The following is a 23,869-nucleotide window of genomic DNA, read 5'->3' as shown; positions in this document are numbered from 1 at the left end:
GTACAGAGTGATTCTTGTTTTGTTCATTTGTAAAAGATTGCACATCTCTCTAAAAAGAGTAGATTCGAAATGTTGCCCTTGGTCACTATGGATAGAGCTAGGAACACCTAGCTTCAACAAAAATTAAACACAAAGTTTCTTGGCCACTGTTACTGCTTCCTGATTGGGTATGGCTTATGCCTATGACCTATTAGTATCGTAATCCGACACTACCATAATATGTTTGGTACCTTGTCCTGTCTCTGTAAACGGACCAATTAAGTCTACAGCTCTCGTCTCAAAAGCGTGGCCTGTGATAGAACTTGTCATGGACCCTGTAACTTGCATGCAGCGCACGCCACACAGCCCTGACACCACTGCTTTATGGCTCTCTGCCAGCCTGGCCAATAAAATCTTGCTCTGATTTTACTGGTGAGTTTTTCATCTCCTAATTGGTCTCCTGTTCTATCATTGTGGATAAAGGTAAGTATCTCATGTACGAGCTCATCTGGTACAACCCCTCTCCAGATGGTGTCATCCATCTCATAGTTTTGACTCTCAAGGCAAAACAGCCCATTCTTTACGTGTAATGCCCCCCACTCTTGTTTGAAATGCCTGAACTTTTGCTCTGATTGAAACTCCATATGGAGCTCTGCTCTAACTGGGAGACCACTGGGTCTCTATCCTGAGCTTTCAAAAGGAAATCGGCATTTGTGTGGACTGCCTGGCTTGTTTGAACTCCAAATACAGGCTCAATCGAGACATCCTGAGGCTTGTTTACGATAGCTCTCAGATTGACAGTGGCCTCCTGTGAGTCGGCTGTGTCTACACTCTCTGTCTGTATGTGTCGGTGTGACACACCATCTGCGTTACCGTGCAGTCTCTCTGGCCTGTGGACAATATCATAGTCAAACTGATTGTTTCTCTAACCATCTAACTGTCCCTCAAGTTGTTTGAAGTTACTCAGCCACCTCAGTGAGCTGTGATCAGTTCTCAGTAGAATTATCCCCTGCAAAAAGTGTACACTGGCTAAGTCTAAAGTAAACAAAACACTGAGCAGTGGATAAGAATATTTTACAGTCTTCACATTTAACCTGCTGTAATCCACACAGAACCTGATTGAGCCGTCCTTCTTCCTTCCTAACATCTCGCTGCTGCTCATGGATTGCTGGAGTTTTGTCAAACTCTGCTTGTTTGATAGGCCTGCTGTCCACTGTGTCAATCCTATGCTGGACTAGTTTTGTGCAGCCCAAATCAAAATCACCAGTGCTTAACACTCCCACATACATCCCCACCATTTCCTTTACAGCTCTCAGTTTGGACCTCCGTTAGCTGGCTGCAATCTGTCCAGCTCTACGTCCCACTTTGCTGTGGTGGGAGAGTATGTTGGCTGGTTAGAATCCTGTTGGCTAGCAATGGTAGTGTCTTCACTACCCTTCTCCCAGATAGAGAAACCCCCCAGTTCAATGCCCCCCTCAGGAACTGTGATTCCGGATTAACATTCATCACAAGCACTGGCAGTTTCCCCTTCACTGAGCTGCACATGCTACATGCTACCAACAAGTTACTGTATCATTGACTTCAACACAGGGCTCAGGAAGACCCTCTGTTTTGTCATTGTCTACTGTACCCTGTACTAGAGGGAATAGTTGTCATTCATCATCACAACTTTACACACTTCCCCAGCCCCATATTTTACCAGGAAGTCTGTTCCTATCAGAGCACACTGGTCGGCGTCGCTAGCGACTACAAAATCCCTGGTCAGTTTCAAACCGTCAATGTTCATGACAGTGGACCAGCACCCCAGGACTGAGAGAAACTGTCCATGTGCTACTTTAACCGTGCTGTAGCATTTCTTCCTACCTATTTATATACCATAGAAAACGGGGCTCCTGAGTCCACCATGACTTCACACTTGAAGTCAGCAATTTTGCACTCCAGGTAAACCTCATTACCCACAACACTTGACGTAATCCATGTTGTGGGCTGGACAGCTGTGCATGTAGTTGAAGCTGATAATGCGCTATTTTTTTTTTCATGCACAACCACAGTGCCAGCAGGCCCTGCTACTGGTCGACACAGGTTGTCCTCTGTCTCTCCTGGGGAACCTAGACCTTCCTCTCTCCTGGTCCGGTCTGTATCCTCCCGCGGCATCCGCCTTAGCTTCTGCAGAACACCCTGGAAACACTCTTATGCTTTGGTATGTCTCTCTCTGATGTGGCACCTCGGTCTGCAAATGTACAACGCTTTCACACAATTACTGAAACATCTCTTTTGGAACTCTGACACTGTCTCCAACTGGAGGCAGAGTGACCTTGCTTGTACCACACAAGTTCACTTTGTAATGTGCAGTGTATTTTCTTTCCAGCGATTCTAGCTGCCTTATCTTATCAAGCTCTGTAGCAATGCTAATTTCCTCTTCCAACGTTTTTGTTACCGCCTTGTGCAGGTGCCTACGAAGACCACTGCATCCAATCTGTGTGATAAAATGGTCTTGTGCCAGCGAATCACGTGTGCTCGCGCTATAATCTGGACAAGCCCGTCAGCAACAGCATGAGAAAGTTCAAACGATCTGACACACACCATCCATTCCCTTGCACTGCTAACTCAAATTGTTCCATCCCAAACAGTTTCTGGCATGAACACTGGCCGTTCAATCTGCCTGTCCACGGCACCCGGCTGATGCACCACCGGTTGTCAGTCGGTCGGTGGTTGTTGATTGCTGTCCTGTGTTGTTCGACTTCTCCCTCCATTTTCCCACACAGCTGACCAGCTAGAGTTAACCAAGCTCGCAAGTGGCTGTTAGCTAGTTGACGTGCTGATCCCACCGCTGCCACCAATTTGTAATGAACCTGTAAGGCCATTGAAACTCACACATAGTTTGTTAACTAGCGTAAACAGTCTAGGACTCTAATTTGTCATGAAGTAATCAACTTGTATTTTATTTGGATGAAAACAGTCAGCGCACCCAAGCACTGACTCACCGCACGAATCACATTCCCAAAATCTCTCCCTCAGCATGCCCCAGCATCCTTGCATACAGCAACTCATTTACATAACATTGTGTTATAGGCTGAGAGACTTCTGAATGTCTCTTTTCAGAGCTGTCATGCACTGACTGAATGGAAGCTGATAATTATGAGTTTTTTACTCTGCTGGTCTCGGGAAGAAATAAAAATCCTCTCTGTCCAAGACTGAATAAAAATGTACTACAACACGGTCTTGATCCATGTTGGATCTAATATCCCTAGTGAATTGATGTTGATCTTCTGTCATTGTCTGCTTGATTTACAGCAAGTTCCCATTAGATTTATCAGAGAAATCATTAAGGTAATGAGTTAATATTTTCACATGTTTTTGTACCTCAGATTGGCCACTGAGTCTACTGTGCACAATTGTGTAGGATGGAATATTGCAACACCCAGCACTATTTATCTTCATTATTCTGGATATAATGACAATAAATATGATCTGGTAATGAAATAACATAACAAATACATTTTGGTTTCCATGTTACAGCTGCAATTTTAAACAATACAGGGGGCTCCAACAGTGCAGTAATGTCTAACAATATACTCAATCTAAAGTAAAGGAATGGAATTAAGAATATTTAAATATTTGGATGAGCAATGTCAGAGCGACATTATATAGAATACAGTATATACCTATGAGATTTAAATGCAAAGACACATTTCAATTGAAGGCATTCAGTTGTACAACTGACTAGGTATCCTTTCTCCTTTCCCTTTCCCTAGTGTTCCATTATTAAAGTGGCCAGTGATTTCAAGTCTATGTATATAGAGCAGCAGCCTCTAATGTGCTAGTGATGGCTATTTAACAGTCTGATGGCCTTGAGCTAGAAGCTGTTTTTTAGTCACTTTGTCCCACCTATACTATACTGGCTCTGGTGGTTGTTGTCCTTAATGATCTTTTTTTTCTACGATTACATGGACACAACAGTATGATTATTGTAAAAAGTCAGATTAATATAACAGTTTGATTTAAACGTTTACATGCTCTACAATATCAATTTCCCTTAGAGCTAGGCATCCTGCTAGCAGGACAACTTTCTGGTGAAACTGGAAGGGCACAATTCAAACAAATAATCATAAGAATTATGGATATTAAACATTTAGATACATATAAGTGTCTTATATCTGCTGAAAGCTTAAATTATTGTTCCTTTGATTTGTCATCCAAAGTGTTCCAGCTATAACATGTAGTGTCGTTTTGGTAGATAAAATCCTTCCTTATATCCCAAAAAGTATGTTTAGTTGGTGCCATCAATTTGAGTAATCCACTCGTTTAACTGTAGAGAAAGGAATCCGAAAATCTACCCCTAAACGTTGTTTCAACAAGTCAAAATATGTTTCTCATTACTCCTCAGATTCCCTAAAATGTAATCAAACTACAATATTTCTTACGTAAAGAAGTATGTTTAATTGGAAACCAATTTTAGCAGGTGCTTCCTGTCTTCATGGTACTCGCAAACACAAATTTCCAAGACTGTGTCCCTATACTAAGACTGATATTTATTTTTTGTTTTTGAAGTTACAAGCCTGAAACCTTGAACATAGATTGTTGACCCACTGTGGAAGCCATAGAGGGAGCTAATTTTCAATATGACCCTGTACTTGCCATTCTAAGAGGATGGTCTCTCAATTTATTTTAAATTCCGGTTGGTTTTTCTTTGGATTTTCTCCTACATTATTTTAACATTTCTACAAACTTCAAAGTGTTTTCTTTCCAAAGTTACCAATTATATGCATATCCTGGCTTCAGGGCCTGAGCAACAGGCAGTTTACTTTGGGCACGTCATTCATGTGGGAAATTTAGAAAAAAGGGGCCTAGCACCAAATAAATATATATTATAATTATTAATAACCCTGTTTACATGGACACATCTGAAATCAGGCTACTCGATGGGACTTCAAAAATGCAGAAAATCAACCACAGCGACCATGTTGTTTTTGTGAAGCCTATTTGATTCTGAATTTGGACATGTAAAGATTCTATGTGAAACTATTTCTAGATGCATAATTTTAGTTTTTCCAAAATCATTTCACTCGCACAAAAGAAGGAAGCTGCTCGTGATAAGCATACTGCATGCACAGATCAAATTCACACGCTGAGGCGTTTACATGTCCTAATCATTTGAAAGTTTGTCCAGAAAACCATGTGTTTTAATCGGCATATGCTTACTTTGATTATAATCGTATGCCGATTTAAGATAAGCAGAGTAAGGTGTTTACATGCAGGAGTGGACTGGGACCCAAAATTTTCCCTGGCATTTCTAACACACCAGACCATTTTTCCTCAAGGCCCTGATATTGGCCCATTTTCTTCCCTTGAGGCCAGATAAAGATCATTTTGGGCACACAAAAAAGTTTGAGAGGCCCACTGGGCTAAAAATGGACCAGACAATGTGAAATTTGCTCAAACTGCCACATGGCCTTTCCCCCCCTGTTTACATGACTAATGCCATACTCGGCCTACTGCCATCATATGTTTAACATCCACATTATTGGTGTGTATGTAAACGTAATCAGTGTTTCTGTTTGTGGGGAGTACTTTGTCTGGAATACTGTACATGGATGTATTTTTTTGGTTCTTTTGGTGTTTATGTATTTCAGGGTTTACTTGACGAGTTGTTATTTTTGTGCTCTCTTTGTGTGTGTGTGTCCACATTTAGGTGCCTGTATGCCTCCTCTGTGTGCGTGTATGTATGTATGTATGTATGTATGTATGTATGTATGTATGTATGTATGTATGTATGTATGTATGTATGTATGTATGTATGTATGTATGTATGTATGTATGTATGTATGTATGTATGTATGTATGTATGTATGTATGTGTGTGTGTGTGTGTGTGTGCGTGCGTGCGTGCGTGCGTGTGTGTGCCGCTGCTGTTTGTGTATACCTGTACTCTGCATTAGCGACAGAGCTAAGACCAGGGCTTTGTTTTCTCCCGATGCATGGCAGGTTCCCCAGGTTCACAATGCTCTGTCCTTGTGTCATCAATTGCTGTTAGATGAGATTTTTCCATGTAGGTCAGGAAAGCGCTGGTGAGGACAAGAGGATTGATAGATTTTTATATCATAATCCTCGCTTGGGATTAGGGCTGACTTGTTCCGTTAAGTGACAATGCCAAATCCTCTTTCCCCCCATAAAACAACAGGAATAAAGCTAAACCCTAGATTCTGGGGCGTGGTTCCTCCTGCCCCAACTGGAAGGACCCAATAAGGGCATCCTAGAATCTGCCTGAATCGGCCTTCGGCTGAAAACTATGAATGCCATAGGAGTCTTAATAGGTTTGTGTCCGCTTAGGATTCGTTTTTTCTCTTCTTATACAGTTACACACACTCCTGCAGAACAAACCAATGCACAGCAGGATGTCGTACTGTGTGCATGTCACACATGTCCATTGTGTGTGTGTATACACAGAAAAAGGTTCCAAAAGGATTCTTCAGCTGTTACCAATTATGAACCCTCTGTGGAAAGGGTTCTACAGATATAGGATCTTAATTTGATTCAGTTTGCTATAGCAGGAAAATTATTCTGCAGCAACAGGAAATGTGAAATATTATGCAGATTAATTAATAGGGTTGATACATTTTTCATTAGGGCAAATAACATTTTAACGTGGAAATTACAAACTTCAAAAACATTTTTAAACCTCTAATACACTACAGGTTTGTGTGTCCTGCGCTGCAGGAAAATTCTCAGCTACAAAAGAGTAATCAAATTAAGATTCAACATCTGTACCTTTAACCAAAAAGGGTTCTTCAAAGGGTTAACAGCCAAAGAACAATTTTAGGTACTAGAGAGAACCTTTTTTCTAACAATGTATATGTTTTAAGTGAGTATTTCAACACTCGCCTTTTAAAATTCAGACATAGATCTGCTCTTAAGACACCTGAACAACATTCAGTTAAGACTGTCTCTCTCCTCCCTTCAGACTCTCGGTCCACCAATGACTGCCTATTCCTCTCAGGCTTTATGGTACTGTGTTATAACTAGGCTAATAAACGGCTAGTTAAGAAGCCATCTAAATGCGTCATTTAACCGCGTTAATCTCCCCTCCACCCTTAGCCGCTCCCCCGATTAATAATTGACTGGGCCCCTAATTACCGACGGGTTCCCTAGACGATAGATGGTGTCACGACGTTCCCAGTCCCAGTTGCCATGACGATATGAGTGGATGGAGAATACTCACGACAGAGACACTATAAGATGAACACAGTAGGTAGAGTTCTCAGGACCCAGAGATAATGGTGTGGGTGTGGGTTTGTCCTCTGTGTCAAGTAAATAAAAAGTTATTGTTTCTTTTGATCATTGGCATACAAGATACAGTATTTGATATACAATATTGTGATATTCTCAACAGAACAATGTGACACTTTTAAAAACTAAACATCTCTTCCTCATTGCTTTCTGCTCTATGACTCTGAAAGATCCTGACCAGATTTAATAACTGGGCTGCTCAAAAGTAGTGAATAAATGGTGCCATTTGGTACACAGTCTAAGTGAATGAAGGGTCTTCACACACACATAAAATAGATGGAGAGAAGATTGTAAATCACAAGGCAGAGGGAGATATAGTGTATCTCCTATTATAAACTGGGTGGTTTGAGCCCTGAATGCTGATTGGCTGAAAGCATTGGCATATCAGACCATATACCACAGGTATGACAAAACATTAATTTTCACGCTTCTAATTATGTTTGTAACCAGTTTATAATAGCAATATGGCACTTCGGGGGTTTATTTATCACATTTCAGTTAAAACCCAGATGCAGACAGTGTCGAAGAAACAAAAGTGTATTACTAGTACAGGGGCAGGCAAACGACAGGTCAAGGGCTTTCAGAGGTCTGTAATCCATATAGGGTGCAAAAGGTCAAGAACAGCAGGCAGTCTCAGGGTCAGAGCAGGCAGGGGTCAATAATCAAGTGTGGTGTGGCAAGGTGCAGGCAGGGTCAGGGCAGGCAGAAAGGTCCAAACTGGGAAAAACTAGAAAACGGGAACAGACAGGAGTAAGGGGAAACACACTGGTTGGTTTCCTGGAAACAGGAGACAAAGGGCTGTGAGACGGGATTCATTCTGGACATTGGGATGTTTACGGAGGGCATGGGGCAACAGAAGACAAACAGTAGAGGGGCTAATGATCTTGGAGATGGGGAAATTGCCGACAAACCGGGGGGAGAGTTTGTGGGATTCCACCCGGAGGGGCAGATCCCGGGTGGACAGCCATACCTTCTGCTGGGGTCCGGTGGTGATCCGCTTGTTGCCGATACCTGGAGGTGGTCTTGAGAAGGGCCGACGGGCTCTCTTCCAGGTATGATGACAGCGGCGGACAAACATCAGGGCCGAAGGAATGTCAACCTTTTGCGCTGATATCCCAGGGAACACTCAAAGGGCGATAGACCTGTGGCAGAGCATAGAAGGGTTTTGCGGGCGTATTCGACCCACACTAGTTGCTGGCTCCAGGTTGTGGGGTTGGCGGAGGCAAGGCAGCGCAGAGTCGTCTACAGGTCTTGATTCGCTCGCTCCGACTGGCCATTGAACTGGGGGTGGAACCCGGAGAACAGGCTAGCCGACAACCCAATGAGTGTTCAGAATGGCTTCCAGGACCAGGACCAGAACTGAGGATGCCGGTCGGAGAACATGTCCACTGGCAGTCCATGGATTTGGAAGACGTGCTGCACCATGAGCTGGGCTGTCTCTTTGGCAGAGGGTAGCTTAAGAAGAGAAATGAAGTGGTCGGATTTGGAAAACCGATCCACTGCGGTCAGTATGGCAGTGTTGCCATCAGACAGGGGAGAGACCCATAACAAAGTACAGGGATATGTGAGACCAGGGACGGTGAGGGACAGGGAGAAGTTGAAGACGTTGAAGTTGAGACCAGCCGGAGCTTGCCGAGTAGTCTTATTCTGTACACAGATCATGCATGCTGAGACGAACGAGGAAAAGCCAGGAACCATGGTAGGCCACCAATAGCATTGTCGCACAAAGGCCAGGGTCCGAAGGGAACCTAGGTGGCAGGCAAGCCTGGAGTGGTCCCACTCAGGTGCGGAGGAACAAACATGGTGAGGAACAAACATCCGGTTATCATGGCCCCCGCCGGGGTTCGGCTGAGAACAATGCGCCGCACAAACCTCCTTCCCTATTCCACAGCTAAGTGCCGTCTCCAGGCATGAGGTGGGAAGGATGGTCTCAGGTTCATGTAGCCATGGGGCTATAGAGGCGAGACAGCGCATCCGGCTTGACATTCTTGGATCCCGGCCGGTATGAGAGGGAGAAGTTTTACTGGGTGAACAGCCTGTTTCAACTGGATATGAGACGCTTAGCGGTGCGGAGATTTTCCAGGGTCTTGTGGTCGGTACACAGGAATGAAGCCATTGCCTCCACTCCTCCAACGCCATCTTCAAGAGAGAAGCTCACAATTCTCAACATCATCATTCCTCTCCATAGCGTTGAGGCAGTGGGAGAAGGCACATGGATGTAACTTTAGGTCTAGGGCAGATCGCTGGAACAGGACATTCTCCACTCCGACATCCGAAGCATCGGCCTCCTCCACAAACTTGCGGGATGGGTCAGGATGAACTAAGATCGGAGCTGTGGTGAAACAGTGTTTGAGATCTCAGAATGCCCGGTCAGCAGCTGGGGACCACGTGAACAGAACCTTGGAAGATGTGAGTGCAGACAAGGAAGAAGCCAGGGTGCTGTAGCCCTGGACAAAGTGGTGATAAAAGTTGGTGAATCCCAGGAAAGGTTGCATCTCTACACGACGTAGGCCGTGGGAAATCCACCACCACCATCACCTCCCCGGAATCCATCTGTACACTTCCTGCAGCGATGATGTGACCCAGAAGGGGGATGGTGGAGCGATGGAATTCGCACTTCTTCTGCTTTTACGTTAAGCTGGTTCTCCAGGAGGCATTGGAGAACCTGTTGGACGTGGAGCACGTGTTCTTGGGTGGAGCGGGAGAAGATCAGGATGTCATCGAGGTAGACGAAGACGAACCGGTTCATCATGTCGAGGAACAACATGAACCAGAGTCTGGAACACAGCATGCGTGTTGGTAAGGCCAAATGGCATGATCAGATACTCGTAGTGACCGCTGGCCATGTTGAAGGCAGTCTGTACATGCATAGGCTACATACACTGTATGATATCTGCCAGCTCAAAGCCAAACAGTGAGACAAAGCTTGTGTCCAAAATGGCACCTAAACTCCCCCTACCGGCCCTTCTCGAAAGTAGTGCACTATATAGGGAAGAGGGTGCCATTTGTATACCAGTTCTCTTCAGGTGGCATTGAGGAAGAGGCGTAAGGGCTATCAAGACAAAATAAAAAATAAAAAAACATGAATGTTCATCGCACAAACGGCACAATTTATTTAAGTTTTTGCTAATTCAGACAGCCAGCATTGAGTCACTTCTTATGATACATTGCGTTATTGAGGTTGTTGTCGTGTCTGTGTGTGCATTAATCACTTTTGAGCTGTTGCTGTATTCAGCTATTTTCGGTGTGATTACAAAAGGCTTTCCCCCTGTCAAGATGTACTCTATAAGGTGACTTCATAGTAAAGAGTTCTTATGTTCAGTGGTGGAAAAGTACCCAATTGTCATACTTGAGTAAAAGTATAAATACCTTAATAGAAAGTAAAAGTAAGCCACCCAGTAAAATACTACTCGAGTAAAAGTCTAAAAGTATTTGGTTCTAAATATCTAATATTTCTGGAGGACAACACACCATATCATCGGTTGGGGATTGGGGGTGACCAGTGAGATATACCTGCTGGAGCGCGTGCTATGGGTGGGTGTTGTTATCGTGACCAGTGAGCTGAGATAAGCTTTACCTAGCATAGACTAGGTGACCTGGAGACAGTGGGTCTGGCGACGAATATGTCGGGGCTTTGGTAACAAAATCGATGGCACTGTGATAGACTGTATCCAGTTTGCAGAGTAGGGTATTGGAAGCTATTTTGTAGATGACATCGCCGAAGACGAGGATCAGTAGGATAGTCAGTTTTACTAGGGTAAGTTTGGCGGCGTGAGTTAAGGAGGCTTTGTTGCGAAATAGAAAGCCAATTCTAGATTTGATTTTGGATTGGAGATGTGTAATATGAGTCTGGAAGGAGAGTTTACAGTCTAGCCAGACACCTAGGTATTTGTAGTTGTCCACATATTCTAAGTCAGAACTGTCCAGGGTAGTGATGCTAGTCGGGTGGGCGAACGGCAGCGAATGGCTGAAAAGCATGCATTTGGTTTTATTAGCATTTAAGAACAGTTGGAGGCCAAGGAAGGAGTGTTGTATAGCATTGAAGCTCATTTGGAGGTTACATTTACATTTACATTTACATTTAAGTCATTTAGCAGACGCTCTTATCCAGAGCGACTTACAAATTGGTGCATTCACCTTATGACATCCAGTGGGACAGTCACTTAACAATAGTGCATCTAAAACTTAGGGGGGGGGTGGGGTGAGAGGGATTACTTATCCTATCCTAGGTATTCCTTAAAGAGGTGGGGTTTCAGGTGTCTCCGGAAGGTGGTGATTGACTCCGCTGTCCTGGCGTCGTGAGGGAGTTTGTTCCACCATTGGGGGGGCCAGGGCAGCGAACAGTTTTGACTGGGCTGAGCGGGAGCTGTACTTCCTCAGTGGTAGGGAGGCGAGCAGGCCAGAGGTGGATGAACGCAGTGCCCTTGTTTGGGTGTAGGGCCTGATCAGAGCCTGGAGGTACTGAGGTGCCGTTCCCCTCACAGCTCCGTAGGCAAGCACCATGGTCTTGTAGCGGATGCGAGCTTCAACTGGAAGCCAGTGGAGAGAGCGGAGGAGCGGGGTGACGTGAGAGAACTTGGGAAGGTTGAACACCAGACGGGCTGCGGCGTTCTGGATGAGTTGAAGGGGTTTAATGGCACAGGCAGGGAGCCCAGCCAACAGCGAGTTGCAGTAATCCAGACGGGAGATGACAAGTGCCTGGATGAGGACCTGCGCCGCTTCCTGTGTGAGGCAGGGTCGTACTCTGCGGATGTTGTAGAGCATGAACCTACAGTAACGGGCCACCGCCTTGATGTTGGTTGAGAACGACAGGGTGTTGTCCAGGATCACGCCAAGGTTCTTGGCGCTCTGGGAGGAGGACACAATGGAGTTGTCAACCGTGATGGCGAGATCATGGAACGGGCAGTCCTTCCCCGGGAGGAAGAGCAGCTCCGTCTTGCCGAGGTTCAGCTTGAGGTGGTGATCCGTCATCCACACTGATATGTCTGCCAGACATGCAGAGATGCGATTCGCCACCTGGTCATCAGAAGGGGGAAAGGAGAAGATTAATTGTGTGTCGTCTGCATAGGAATGATAAGAGAGACCATGTGAGGTTATGACAGAGCCAAGTGACTTGGTGTATAGCGAGAATAGGAGAGGGCCAAGAACAGAGCCCTGGGGACACCAGTGGTGAGAGCGCGTGGTGAGGAGACAGATTCTCGCCACGCCACCTGGTAGGAGCGACCTGTCAGGTAGGACGCAATCCAAGCGTGGGCCGCGCCGGAGATGCCCAACTCGGAGAGGGTGGAGAGGAGGATCTGATGGTTCACAGTATCGAAGGCAGCCGATAGATCTAGAAGGATGAGAGCAGAGGAGAGAGAGTTAGCTTTAGCAGTGCGGAGCGCCTCCGTGATACAGAGGAGAGCAGTCTCAGTTGAATGACTAGTCTTGAAACCTGACTGATTTGGATCAAGAAGGTCATTCAGAGAGAGATAGCGGGAGAGCTGGCCAAGGACGGCACGTTCAAGAGTTTTGGAGAGAAAAGAAAGAAGGGATACTGGTCTGTAATTGTTGACATCGGAGGGATCGAGTGTAGGTTTTTTCAGAAGGGGTGCAACTCTCGCTCTCTTGAAGACGGAAGGGACGTAGCCAGCGGTCAGGGATGAGTTGATGAGCGAGGTGAGGTAAGGGAGAAGGTCTCCGGAAATGGTCTGGAGAAGAGAGGAGGGGATAGGGTCAAGCGGGCAGGTTGTTGGGCGGCCGGCCGTCACAAGACGCGAGATTTCATCTGGAGAGAGAGGGGAGAAAGAGGTCAGAGCACAGGGTAGGGCAGTGTGAGCAGAACCAGCGGTGTTGTTTGACTTAGCAAACGAGGATCGGATGTCGTCGACCTTCTTTTCAAAATGGTTGACGAAGTCATCTGCAGAGAGGGAGGAGGGGGGGGGAAGGGGCGGAGGATTCAGGAGGGAGGAGAAGGTGGCAAAGAGCTTCCTAGGGTTAGAGGCAGATGCTTGGAATTTAGCGTGGTAGAAAGTGGCTTTAGCAGCAGAGACAGTGTCCAAAGAAGGGCCATATGTTTACAGAATGGTGTCGTCTGCGTAGAGGTGGATCAGGGAATCCCCGCAGCAAGAGCGACAATTGATATATACAGAGAAAAGAGTTGGCCCGAGAATTGAACCCTGTGGTACCCCCATAGAGACTGCCAGAAGTTCGGACAACAGGCCCTCCAATTTGACACACTGAACTCTGTCTGCGATGTAGTTGGTGAACCAGGCGAGGCAGTCATTTGAGAAACCAAGGCTATTGAGTCTGCCGATAGGAATACAGGGATTGACAGAGTCGAAAGCCTTGGCCAGGTCGATAGCGGTTATGATATCGTTTAATACCTTGAGGTGCACCCATGACCAGCTCTAAAGTAAATGTAATTACTAACATATACTTAAGTATCAAAAGTAAAAGTATAAATCAAATTTATTCTATTAAGCAAACCACCACCAATCAGTTTACGCAGAGAGGAAGAGGCAACGCAAGAGGGATAATTGGGCCCAAAATATATTTTCTCCAGCAGATGGCATTTTTTTTTTGCTCACCAAGGGAGAAGTTTTTGTATGGAGATCAATGAGAGTGTCAATTTTGGTCCCCCAAAAATTGAATGGCTTATTTGCTAAGTGAGGCTTATTTGATCGAATAGAAGTGTGTGATGCTTAGGTTGTTACTAGTGTACTGGTATAAGTAGGACACGTAACATCCCAGCAAAAACCACTTTATAGCGGCGTTGCGCCGGTTGTTCACATGAATATCTGCCCTCGCTTTGGCTAGAATGGTCCCAACTGATCTTGCCTCTTCCCAACTGCCTTCCATTTTTTAAATACCTTTTTGAAGACAATTATTTTCATTGTTAAATAGGCCACATGATTATCTGGTCAATAACATGGGTAATCTGTGGTTTACGGCACTGCGCAAACACCCACTATTACAATGGCAAATAGTGTAGCCATATTAGCAAATGACTACAGTCTGAATTTACACAAATCCCATTTGGTCACTTGTAACATGCTGTTTGGACAGTCTCTAGTCGAAAGCGGATTTGAAAAAACAAAACTGGTTTGAGCATTAAGGCCTGCAGTGTGAGAGGTGGCGCATTGGTGAGAATCTGTAGTAAGTGTAGTTTTGACGGATTGGGGGACTTCTCCTATGAGGGATATCAGTCTTAAGAAAGGTGGCATCAGGACACTTTTAATAACACTCATGAAGTATTGTGTTCATTAAATAATTATATTGGACCTTCGCTCTAGTGGACCTGGCACATAGTTGTGCATCCCAAATGGCACCCAATTCCCTATCTAGTGCACAACTTTTGAACAGTGACCATGTGGCTCTGGTCAAAAGAAGTGCACTAGATATGGAATAGAGTGCCATTTGGGATACAGCCAGAGACTGATGTTTAAGAGCTCATAAGATCAGGGAAATGGTGCCCCTTGCACCATTCTATTAAATGGATGTTTCAAGGTGTTTTTATTTTTTCTTCAAGCAAGAGAATGTTCTCTTCTGGGCTCTAAGAGTTTTTATTGAGGACCAATATGGCTTCAGTTTCCAATATTCTTTCTAGTTACATAATAAAGAAAGTCATGATTTGGTGTATAACTTGGAAATACATGGCTATAAACGTATAATATTAATATATGAAACAATTTAACTCAAACCTTGACATACATGCATGAATAACTATGAAAATCTGTTGCTCCTCTGAAAATAATTAACAATGAGTTAGTTGAAGAGGTATAGCAAGATGTTGGATCTGTGTTTTGTGAATGTGTGTGTGTGCGCCTGTCTTCAGTTGTGATGTGTCTGCCTGTGCACATGTGTCTGTGTGTGTGTCAGTTCCGATGTGTCTGTGTGTGCACGTGTGGGTATGCAAATCTGTGTGTCCGTGTCTGTCTCATGTGTGTTTTCCTCCCCAGCTGCCAGCCTCCCCACATGCTCTTTTCATTACTGCGATGGAAATCTGGTGAAGAGAGGAAGATTATAGACTAAGGGATATGAGGTCTCTCTAATAAATAGGTTCCTATTTTTTGCGGGGTCTCGATATGAGATTATCCCTTTACTCTGAGAATTCAGGGGCTAAGAGAAAAGCTTTAGCCCCCCACTGTGTTCCCCACCACTTCCCATAGAAAGGGGTAAGCATATTGGATTGGAGTGGGAAGCGAGGTTATTACTGTATGGATGGATGCATATCCTCCATCTCACTCTCTCACCTGTCATTGGATTAGAGTGGGAGTCAGCTCTCACCATTGACCTTTGACCCAGCACTCCATTGGGTAGATTCATGACGAGTATTAGTGAAGAGGGGGATATATTCGGTGAGGAAATGTTCTGAGTGTTGCAGAAAAGAAATGTAATGAATAAAACTGTCATGCTGTCCAATTCGGCATTATTGTCATACAGCATTTGTACAATGCGTTTATATCTGAATATTCTGTAATGTTGCACCCTTCTGAATAGACCAGTGGTTCTAAATGAATACTTATGCATAACGTCTCAGAGCGAAATGTCATGAAAACAGCTGACATGATGCCAAATTCTAAGTCATATATGTTCTAGACAATGCCTTTCTATCTGAATGTTCTATGACATTGCACCCTGAACATGCCAGTGAATCTAAATTAAAAATTGTTACTATCCAGGTAATATGTGTTTGTTAGTCCAGTAAGTGGGGGTTTGGACTTAGTTTGTAGTTTGAATCTGACCAAGCAGCTCTGTTCTATTAAGTAAAATGTGCACTTTCATCTCAGTATATAGAATATGTAACGATGTGCGCTGAGAGTCAGGAAGCAAGTTCAGGCAGTGAGTGTTTTAATAAATAAACACAACATAAAACAAAACAAGAAACATTAACAACGCACAGACCAGATACAGAAACAATAACGACCTGGGGAAGGAACCAAAGGGAGTGACATATATAGGGAAGGTAATCAGGGAAGTGATGGAGTCCAGGTGAGTCTGATGACGGCCAGGTGCACTTAATGATGGTGACAGGTGTGCAGCTTGGTGACATAGAGGCCGTAGAGGGAGCACACATGACAGAATAACTAATTATCTTCAAAGTAATGACTCAATGTCGGTTGTTAGATGAAAGCTTATTTTTAGTAATACTAATAATACTTGTTCACGTTATATTTTACCACTTCAGATTCTACAAAACAATTAAAGAAAGTTGCTAGCAAAAGCCAGGGTAATCACTTGTCATAACTGTCACATTCTTAGTTTTTTTTACTTCCTATAGCAAGGCATTCTGGTACTAACTGACAATAGCGTAATCCAATACTAAACAATACAACATAAATATGTACATAGTTCTCTCAATTTCCATCACTCTTACATATGTAAATAGATACAGCTCAATGAATTAACTGTAAACATTAACTCTGTAACCCATTAAAGTTACAACATCCTCCCCCCAATGAACCGCTGTGTTCATCTAAATCTCTAAGCAGTATATCAACTGAATAGGCCTTCTCAACGAGTCCATGAGGCAGTACAAACTGAACATGACCTAACTAGGCCATTTCAGCCTGGAAACAGTTCCTCAATCTTTCCTAGTTTCCAGGTTAGTCTGGGTGTGTTATCTAATCTGATGAGTGCAACATCACCCACTTTCACTGGGGTGGGCTGTGGTGTGTCACAGCGGTGTGCTGACTATAGATCCAGTAAGTAGACTCTTTGCCAGCTGTTCCAGAAGCTGGTCACAAGTCTCTGTCTGTACTTCCATCTGGGTGTCATTTCCTCCTTGTTTAGCGTTGGGTACTGAGTGTCAGCTGGAAATGGCTTGGGCGGCAAAGAGGTTAGTCTTTTACCCGCCAGGAAGTGTGCTGGTGTCAGGGGTTGTGGCTCATCCACTTCATTGTGCACAAAGGTCAGAGGCCTAGAATTTAGGATAGCATCAATCTCTGTCAGAACTTTGCTTAAATCTCATCAAAGTTGAGTGAAGCTCTCCCATGAACCTTTCTCAGGCATGTTTTCACTGACCTGATGAGTATTTCCCAGCATTGGCTAAGGATCTCTCTATCCAGGCGGTCACTCTGAACACTCTTTTCAGTTTTCTGTACCTTTCAAGCTCCAACACGCGTCCAGTGATGTCTGTGCTGTTTGCTGCGAGCGGTACAGTGACCTGGCAACTGGGCTTTTGTTCTTCTATTCACCTCTTCTGGAACCTTGTTATCAACAGTCTCCTCTGACTCCCATATTTCCTTGAACATGTACTTGATCTTGATTGTGAAGGGGGTCAGGAAGTCAAGAGGGTTGAAGATGTGTGCAGACGACTGCAAAACAATTCACGTTGTGTTTTTCTTTTGCTTTAGAATGGTCAGTAACACAAAGTCATCTGTTCCCAGTCTCCACACTAAACCTAAAACTTTCAGCACTACCCCTAGTATTTCTAGCACCATCGGGTGGTCAGTTGTCATAATCTTCTCCCATTTGGTTTCAGTTCAGGAGAATTGGTCATCCACAGGTCCGTGCCTGCAGTCGACAGCATTCACTTTGCAGTTGTCACAAGGTCAGCCTCTTCAACATCGCGTGAACTTGCAATGAAGTCATCTACATAGAGTGACTCTCTCAATGTCTCTACAACTTCTGGTTGTTCTGTTTTATATTGTTTCAGGTGCTTCCTGATTGTAGCTGCAAGCAAGAATATGCGTGGGGAAGCTCCAAATACCACTCTGTTCATCCTCGGCACGCACAGTTCCTCTTTATTTTCTCCCCTTGTTGGGCCTGTGAGCCACAGGAATCTCACAGCGTCTCAGTCTCTCTCTGCTAGGGATATCTCTAGGAAAGTCTTCTTGATGTCTGCCATGAATGCGATCTCATGTAGTCTGAATGCTGAGCAGATCCGGATTCGGGTTAGGTTCTGTGAGTAGACAGTCATTGAGTGATGGACAGCCATCTTCATAGGACGAGGCATAAAACACCACTCTCAGTGTTGTCGTCAGGTTGTCTTCTCTGAGTACTGCATGGTGAGGTAAATAGTATTTCATGTTGCCTGTGTTTGATGCATTGTCCTTGGGCATGTCCTCTCCCATATCCTGTTGTAAGTAGTCCTCTATTACTTCATTGTATCTGCTGTACAACGTCACATCCTTCTTCAGTCTTTTCTTCAGTCCTTCAAACCATTTCTTAGCAATTCTGCAGTTGTCTTGGATTTCTGGCATTTCTCGTTTCCATGGCAACTCCGCATGGTATCGTCCATCTTTGAAGGTGGTTGTTCTCTTGAACCTCTGTAGAGCCTAATTTTCCTCTTCGTTTTGTGTTTTCTCACTTGTGATACCCAGAGACTCAAGCTCCCAGAATGCATGCAGTTGTTTGGAGACTAGTGTGTCTTCATCATGTCAGATGAACATGCATGTTGCCTCAGCGACACTTGACATGGACACTGGTTCCTGCAACAACCATTCAAAGGTGCTCTCTAAAGCCACCAGTGTCTCTGTCAGTCGCTCCACTCGGCCTGATACTATCTGCCGGTAGTAGTCTGCTCCTTTCAGGACAGAAAGTTCAATATCATTGTCATCTCCCGGAAAGTTTGCGATCTGCAGTCCCTTTCTATAGAGCTAATGTTGAATCTGCTCACTAGGAACCTTCATCACAGCTGTGCACACTTGTGAGATTTCAATTGCCTCTATTTCAATTCTCTGCTGTTTGTCCCAGACATTCTCCAAGATGACTTTCACTGTGTTACGTTGGGACGTTGCTGGAGCAGAGGACCCAAACGTGTGAAGAGAGAGTGCCTCTTGTCTGATTATTGGTAGCTTCAGGCTCTTCACAAGGTGTTCATGTATGAAACTTCAGACTGCCTCCATCTAAAAAGCAACGAGCTATCTTCCTGCCCGATGGGCCTTCTTACCTATGCCTTTGTCGTTTATAGCTATTCAGTGTTCTGTTAATCTGGTTTCATCTTCACTGAATGGGGAATAACTGAGGAAGCATCATCATCTGCAGAAACAGACACACAGCACACAGCAATTTGATGTCTGCTTCCACATGTTATGTCTTTGACTTTACATAATTTTGCTATGTGTTTCTGTCCTAAACATACAAAGCATCTTTCCATTTTCTTTCATTTCTCTTTGCGTGCTTCAATATTGTGGTCAGGCAGTTTTCTGATTTGTGGTCTGCACTGTCACAGAATAGACAGTGTTGTGCCGCAGGAGATTGCATGTTGGGTCTTTCTGTTTTCATTTCATTGGAGGAGAATGACTTGTTCAATGGTTTGCTCTCTTTCTGTTGGTTTCATGATCTTGTCATTTGTAGCGCCCTCTCCCTGCTCTGGACCTCCTCCTGTAGGAAACTGACGATCTCAGACATTTTCCTTTCATCATCTACTCCCCTCTGACGACTATAGTCAAGAGCTATGTCCTCTGGAATCATCTGCAGTAAGATTGGGCATAGAAGACTTCCATAGGTTTCTGACACTACACCCAGCGATTCCAAGCTCCTAACCTGAATGTAATATAATAATATCACATTCATCATATAGCTGCCTCAAGGCATTTAGGTCAGAGGATATCTTCACGGGAGTGAGATTCGCAGCTTTGACATGTGAGCACTAATCACAAGATCTTTCTTTCCAAATCTGCTCTTGAGCAGAGCGATTGCATCATCATAGTTACTGGCTGTTAACATCAGTCCTGCTACTGCCTTTGCAGCTGGTCCAGTGAGATACGTTTCCCGGTAGGTAAACTTCTCTTTATTGCACAGTGAATCATTTTTTGAATAGCAGTCTGATACTGTCTCCAAAACTCCTGCCACATACTGATATCTCCATAGAATTTCTCAATAACTGATTGTCTTACTGATTGTCTCTGAGATCTGTCTGAGTTAGCATCACTCACCTGTGCTGGTAATAGATTGAGATCCTGTTGTTTTAGGACTTATTTTCTTCTAATTTTCTCAAACAATCTGTCCTCCTTAGCTAACAGCAATTCCAACAATGTACTCAAGTGATCGGTATCCGGACTTAACTGGGTTATTTCCACGTCAATTTTATTCAAAAGTCTGCGTTGTGGCACCTCGGATGGTACCCCGCTTTCGTTGCATTCTTTCTACTTCATGCCAACATTCCTCCGCTGACATTTCAGCCAATTCATCCCTCTGATCTTCGTCGCAGTTCATACTCCCGGGTTTCGGCACCAAAAATATAGAATAACTATCTTCAAAGGTTGTGAGATGAAAGCTTATTTTTACTAATAATACTTGTTCACGTTACATTTTACCACTTTAGATTCTACAAAACAATAAAAGAAAGTTGGTTCGGAAGCCAGGGAATATAACTTGTCACTGGGCTCGTTCACATTTTTTTAACTTCCTGTCATAGGGCATTCTGGTACTTGCATTCAATAGCGTAATCAAATACAACAGAAATATGTACACTCTCAATCTCCTCCACATGAATTCTAATACAATTACTCTTACATTTGTAAATAATTGTCAAATAAAATATCTTTAGATACAGCTCAATTAATTAATGGTAAACAATTAACTCTGCAACTCATTAAAGTTACAACACAGTAAGACTGTTGGCGTACCAAATAGCACCCTATTCCCTATATAGACTGGAGTCTTATATCCAAAAAGTGGACACATAAAGTTGCTAATTTAAAAACTTGATCAAATAAAAACTATTGCACTCTCCCAAATCTAAAACCTACCAACGTTTTGTATTTTTTGTGAATTGTAATAGGTTTGTAAGTCCATTATTGTTTTTTGTTTTTTAAAATGTGGTTAACCTTTTGACTCTTGTTATTCCTGGAAGCATTGCAAATGTATGGCAAATGCATGGCAAATGTGAACATACACAGATCTCAGAGACACAAAATATATCTGTAATACTTCATGGTGCATAGGGCATTCATAACTCCTTCATGAAACAAGTCAGGACCGTATTGCAGTATCATTCATAACAACCTCCATAATATGTCCTACATTTTATTCATACCAACAAGTATTTGATTTCTCCCCAATTTCGTAGTATCCAATTGTAGCTACTATCTCATCGCTACAACTCCCGTACAGGCTCAGGAGAGATGAAGGTTGGATACACTGCTTCTTAACACAGCGCGCATCCAACCGGAAGCCAGCCACACCAATGTGTTGGAGGAAACGCCGTGCACTCGTCAACCTTGGTTAGCGCGCACTGCGCCCAATCCGCCACGGGAGTCGCTGGTGCGCGATGAGACAAGGATATCCCTACCGGCCAAACCCTCCCTAACCCGGACGGCGCTATCCCAATTGTGCGTCGTGGTCACGGCCAGTTACGACAGAGCCTGGGCGCGAACCCAGAGTCTCTGGTGGCACAGCTGGCACTGCAGTACAGCGCCTTTAACCACTGTGCCACTCGGGAGGCCCTTGGCATGCCATCAGGTATTAACACACTTTCTGTATGCACTACTATACTCCACAGCAAACAAGTTCTGCCCATTAGGGATGTATGACTCCATGGCCTGACTGAAAAGCCGTCCACAGCCATTCTTTCCACCTTAAGTCCGACGGCTAGGTTTGTGTGTGTTCTGTCAAAACGACAACTTTGATGATTAATGTCCCTTTGGACTTACCCGTTTTTTCCTCCTTTGTCTGCTCTACAGTATTTTGTTCCACTCTTCCCAGCTTTGCCCTCTGTATTTCCAATGTGTTGAGCTGCTATCGATCTCTGTCTTGTGTTTTGCCCTCTTCGATGTTCTCGCCATGCAGTATTTCAGGTCATTCTACTCTTTTTTTTAAAGGACAGCTATGAAACAAGAAAACTTGACTTTGTGCTAGTTTTGGTAGCTTGTCACTTGGCATGGCTGTCACAATGTCTGCCGTGAAACTTGTCTTAACATGCAATTAATTTGCAATTAGCCTCTACGGGACCCCTCTTTTCAGATGATGGAAACAATTTTTTTTAAAGAATGTATTATCTTTTACCAGATCTAATGTGTTATATATGCATATCCTTTCTTCAGGTCCTGAGCTACAGGCAGTTAGATGTCATTTTAGGCAAAAATAGAAAAAGGTGTGATCCTTAAGAGGTTGCTGCTACTAAAGTACTACAAATGTTAATACAATTATGTTACTAGTTGTACTACAAAGGTTTAGGAGCAACTTCATTTAAAGTATTCCCGACTAATGCTCTAAGGAGTGTATAACTATAAAGAGACCAAGAGGACACAAATCTATTCTAAATGAATGCCTGTTAAAGTGACTAAATGAGATGCGCACATTCTTTCCGTCTGTCTCTAGATCAATATAAATAAGAGGTAGAGGTGTCATTTAATAGAGCTTGCTTTCCAAATCAATACAGATAGATCCAATGAGTCAACTGTATCTTCGAAGCCCTTTCAGATACCGAGCATTTGCATTTTAGTCATTTAGCATACAGCCCTAACCAGAGCAACTTACAGTACAGGAGCAATTAGGGTTAAGTGCCTTGCTCAAGGGCACATCGACAGGCTGCTATTTAGTTGTCCACACAGTCAAATTGTGAAGTGAGCCCACTGCTACAATCTTACCTTCTGAAAAATGATATTGATTTAGCCCGAAGCCATCTAAAAGCGTGTCTAGTTGTTTGGGTACTCCTGGAGAGGTAGTTGTAATGGAGTCGTTAATGAATGTGGTTAAAGATCGACTACGGAGCTAAAGATATAAGCTACAGCTAATGTCTACACAGCTCTGGGTTAGAACATGCCTGGAAGGCAGATCTGTGTGTGTAAGTGTGTGTGCGCATGCGTACGTGCGTGAATCTGTGCGTTATCACTATCAGTGTGTCCACTCGCATGTGTGAGAAGTCAAAACGGAACAAGAACTAGCTACTGGCAATGTACATACTAACACCTTCTCCTCTCCCCATCTTCTCCTGAGTTCCCCTGCTCTCTGGCTGTCGGTCAACTGGCCAACATCCTAACAACAATGTAGACAAGTCACCGGACGCATATTTAAACAATGACAAACTCACACATTTTCCACTCTTCTCACCCTCCTCTCCCCTCAGCTCCCCCTGCTCTACGGCTGTCGGTCAACGAGACCTTGGTGGTGGACCCCGGGAAAGACGTGACCCTGTCGTGTGAGGTGACTGCCGGATTCCCTAAGCCCACTGTCACCTGGTCGCGCTACCCCAACCCATTGCCGAGAAACTCGTTGGTAAGGAATGGGACTCTGACACTGCGCTCGGTCACGCTCGTCGACTCAGGCTTCTACAACTGCACAGCGGTCAACAACGTGGGGAACCCGGCCAAGAGGAACGTCAATCTCCTCGTCCGAAGTGAGTGTGTGTGTGTGTCTATTTAATATACAGTCAGAGACTGAAGAGAAAGGGGGACATCTGGCTTTCCAATTTTTTCTGATCTGGGCGGGGCCTCTCTCTGGTCGACTTATTGCCACATAGCGAGACATCTCACTGGCAAATATTTCTGCTCAGGGCAGGTGGGGCGAGTGGGGAGGGAACAATAAGTAGACTAGAGCCAGCTGTTCTCTCACGTGAGCATGCCAGATATTATGGAGGAACCGTGAGCTCATGCGAGAAAGGGAACACCCACTTACACAGACAGAAACCTTGAAAAAAATGATATAGTAAAGCTGTTCGTCTGAGATATACACCA

The 23,869-nt window shown here is 44.2% G+C and overlaps 1 protein-coding gene across 1 annotated transcript in view; it reads left to right on the top strand.

Moving 5' to 3' along the window:
• LOC124035945 (MAM domain-containing glycosylphosphatidylinositol anchor protein 1-like) overlaps positions 1–23,869 on the top strand; it is a 447,455-nt gene that overhangs the window by 266,706 nt on the left and 156,880 nt on the right. The window contains exon 7 of the mRNA XM_046349921.1: positions 23,263–23,532. Coding sequence (XP_046205877.1) covers positions 23,263–23,532 — 270 coding nt within the window. The remainder of the gene's footprint in view (positions 1–23,262; positions 23,533–23,869) is intronic.

Source organism: Oncorhynchus gorbuscha, linkage group LG05 (genome assembly GCF_021184085.1).
Source record: "Oncorhynchus gorbuscha isolate QuinsamMale2020 ecotype Even-year linkage group LG05, OgorEven_v1.0, whole genome shotgun sequence".
Lineage (NCBI taxonomy): Eukaryota > Metazoa > Chordata > Actinopteri > Salmoniformes > Salmonidae > Oncorhynchus > Oncorhynchus gorbuscha.
This window is presented reverse-complemented; position numbering and strand designations above follow the sequence as displayed.